Genomic DNA, 3,418 nt, shown 5'->3' on the forward strand with positions numbered 1-3,418 from the left:
GCTCGAAGGTTGGCAGGAGAGAGCATGGAGCACCCCCATCCACCCCGCCGCCGGTAAGCAGGCACTGGCGCTCCCTCGCCCTAAACACCCTGAGCACCAAGCGCTCTGCAGGCGCAGCCGGGGCACCGACACCCCCCAGCGCCCGGCCGCCTTCCTCCGCAGACGGGGGGCTGGAGGCGTTCGACTGGTGCTGCCGGCGTGTGGGGAAGCCCCTGTTCTGCGCCAGGTTTGCTGAGAAGAGACCGAGGATCGGCTGCGAGGGATATATGCCGCCAACCAGGGCTCTACCCCCTCTGTGCCAGGGTACTGAGCGGGTGGCACAGCTGCACGCGGAGCCCATGCATTAACCACACTTTGCAGCATCCCGGTAGGGACTGCTGAGTCCAGTGCAGCACCAGCATTTGCTTTTCTTCCTCCCCCCAAAATGGCTCTGTCTCCTTTGGACCCCAGCTGGCGCCTTCGGGGACCCCCACATCACCACCCTGGATGGACTCACCTACACCTTCAATGGACTCGGCGACTTTGTCCTGCTGCTGGCCAGCGATGCCCAGACCCGCTTTGTGCTGCATGGGCGCACAGCCCAGACGGGCACAGCCCAGGCCACCAACTTTGTGGCCTTCGCTGCCCAGTACATCTCTGCCACCTCCACAACAGTGAGTAGGAGTGACCTGGGTACTAGTTTGAGCTTCTAACAGGAGAGACCCCTCTGGCAGGTTGGGCATCGCCTCTGCGTCACGTACAAGTGGCCAGGACCTGAGGAGGATCCCCTCTCCTCTTCCTGCCACCTCCCACAACCCCTACGAAGTGCTAATAGCGGTGGGTTGGACTAAGACTAATGAGACACAGCTCTAACACCTCTTGCAAGCTGGCCAGCAAGGTCCTGGAGCTCTGCAGGAACATGGTCTGCTCCACCCTCTTCATTGCACACCCTTCGCCCCGACCACCGGTCTCCTCCGGACACGTTAGCACAAGCATGTACTCTTCCTTGTTTTGCAGAATTGCTCCCCACACCCATTTCAGTAAGCTAAATCTCCTGGTGTCACCAGAAGCAGCTGTTGAGCAGCGTGAGGAGGGGGCTCAGAGCCTGGAGCCCACCAGCACAGCTCTCCACGCTGCCCCGGTCAGCCGAGCAGTGGTGGTGGCCTGTGCGTGCCCCATGCCAGCAGTGACGGGGGCAGCTTGCTGTCCTCTTCTGTGCAACCATCAAAGCTTCTTTGTCATGTGTTTGCTGGGGTGAAGAGCGCGCCAATACGGCTCCCGCGGCTGAGCCTCTCTGGCAGGGCTGGAGGAGGATGGGGTTTAGCTCAAGTGTCCCCAGCACAGGGGGATGGCAGGAAGGGACGAGCAAAGGGACTGAGTGGGACATCCACCATGATTTGCAGGTTGAGTGGACCTTGGGGAGCCAGGGTGACATACAAGTTCTCCTGAACGACGAAACCATCCAGTTTTCCTATTCCCAAGGTGAGCAGGATGTGCTGTTAAATGTTAAATGTATCTGGGGGGGGATGAGGGGTGTCCCCATCCCATGGGGACCAGCCCTGCCCAGCGCAAGGGCAGTCATCCTGAGCTCCATCAAACATCTCCCACCTGCGCCCTGTCTCTCACTCAGCTGGCATGGATGGGGAGCGCTCCCTTCCCCAAATTCAGGGGCATCGTTTCAGACCCCAGCCTTGCGTGGACTCTCCCTCTGTGCTCTCCTTCTCTTGCAGACATGGGTGCCGAGGTGTACTACAGCCCTGGTGTCCTGCTGGTCAATGCCTCCTCCGTCACAGCTGTCTTCGACGGGGCCATCGCCATCTCCATCTCGGCCACCTCTGGGATCCTCAGCGTTGTCTGCAGCCTGGCTGATCGGTACCGCAACAGCACCAAGGGCCTCCTGGGTGAGGACTTCTGGCACTGCTGCAGAGCCGGGGTGCAAAGTCCCCTTCCCACCCTAAAGCAGGCTGGAGAGTGCTGGGGGAATGTGTTTGTGACTCCTGGGTCTAAACTAAACACTGGCCAGCACCAGAGAGGAGGTCAACCCCGGCATGGGGGACGCCAGTCCTCTCGTGATGCTCCACCAGGTGTTTGGGACCACGACCCCGCAGATGACTTCCAGATGCCGAACGGTACCAGCATCCCTGTGAACAGCAGCGAGGAGGAGATCTACAGCTACGGGATGACCTGTAAGTCCAGGCTCAGGATCCACTTTGACGATTCCCCCATTCCTGCACCTTCTGGCCATGCTTTGGCTGGAAACATTTAGTTGCTTGCCTGAGCAAAAGTGATGCCAGGGAAGCCCTTTGGACTCCTCACTGCTCTGTGGAAATGAGCCCTAAAATATAATAAACTTTAAAAACTCAAGGCCATACCCATGGTGTTCTTTCTTGCAGGGGCTGTTGGAGACCACAGCCTGTTTGCTCAGCATCTGGACTCACCCGTAATGAACTTCACACCCATCTTCTTGTCTCGGCTGCGGCAGGAGAATGAAAGCCAGTACCAGCTGGCAGCCTCGCAGTGCCGCGGCAACAAGGAGTGCATCTACGATTCACTGAGCACAGGGGACGTGGCCCTGGGCCTGGCCACCCAGAGCCTCGCAGCCGACTTCCAGCAGAAGAAGACAGTACTCAGTAAGTGAAGCAGATCCTCACATCCAAGACAACATGGTTTGGCCATGCTCCCTCCCTGGCTTTCTTGCTCCATGTGAGGCAGGAGAGAAGTCGCCAAGGTCTTGGAGTTGCATTGACTAGCTGGCTGGTCTCCAAGCCTGGGAGATGCCACCATGCTGTGCAACACGAGGGTCTTGTCGGTGGGCGGTCATGGCAGCATCTACCTGGGGTCCCATCCTCACCAGGAGGGACTCAGAGCCGAGGGGTGCCAAGGCCACGTAGCAAACAACCAGCTGTGTGCTGGGCTGCTCTTTCCTCAGACGCCTTCCCTCCCGTCATCACCGGTGACGCGTCACTCACGGCCTTCAGGACAGAAAGGGTCAGGAGGCAGTACCGTGCCATGGGGGTGGGCGCACGCTTTGTCCCCCACCTCTCGCCAGAGCTCAACATATCAGGTAAGGAAGGAGAGATGGGGCAGCTGGGATGGGATGGGGGGACATCGGCCACCCAGCCCCTTTCCTTTGTCACCTCCTCTAACTCCCACCTCTCCTCCTGGCAGAGAGCGGCACCCTGACGTGGGAGCCCCACAGGATGGCCCCGCTCACCATCAACCAAAAAAAAAATGGTGCAGCTGGGAGGGGATGGGGGGACACCGGCCACCCAGCCCCTTTCCTCTGTCACCTCCTCTAACTCCCACCTCTCCTCCTGGCAGAGAGCGGCACCCTGACGTGGGAGCCCCACAGGATGGCCCCGCTCACCATCAACCTGGAGGCTGTTGGGTCCAACAACCTCTCCGCCCTCCTCCAGCTCCGCTTCACCCTTTGCAGCTG

General features: G+C 59.7%; 1 protein-coding gene across 1 annotated transcript in view; it reads left to right on the forward strand.

Annotated features, from left to right (window-relative positions):
* MUC4 (mucin 4, cell surface associated) overlaps nucleotides 1-3,418 on the forward strand; it is an 8,155-nt gene that overhangs the window by 2,290 nt on the left and 2,447 nt on the right. The window contains exons 4-11 of the mRNA XM_009578848.1: nucleotides 163-274; nucleotides 443-653; nucleotides 1,383-1,461; nucleotides 1,710-1,880; nucleotides 2,064-2,165; nucleotides 2,373-2,609; nucleotides 2,909-3,043; nucleotides 3,301-3,362. Of these exons, the coding sequence (XP_009577143.1) occupies nucleotides 163-274; nucleotides 443-653; nucleotides 1,383-1,461; nucleotides 1,710-1,880; nucleotides 2,064-2,165; nucleotides 2,373-2,609; nucleotides 2,909-3,043; nucleotides 3,301-3,362 (1,109 nt within the window). The remainder of the gene's footprint in view (nucleotides 1-162; nucleotides 275-442; nucleotides 654-1,382; nucleotides 1,462-1,709; nucleotides 1,881-2,063; nucleotides 2,166-2,372; nucleotides 2,610-2,908; nucleotides 3,044-3,300; nucleotides 3,363-3,418) is intronic.

Source organism: Fulmarus glacialis, unplaced genomic scaffold, assembly GCF_000690835.1.
Source record: "Fulmarus glacialis isolate BGI_N327 unplaced genomic scaffold, ASM69083v1 scaffold19605, whole genome shotgun sequence".
Classification (NCBI taxonomy): domain Eukaryota; kingdom Metazoa; phylum Chordata; class Aves; order Procellariiformes; family Procellariidae; genus Fulmarus; species Fulmarus glacialis.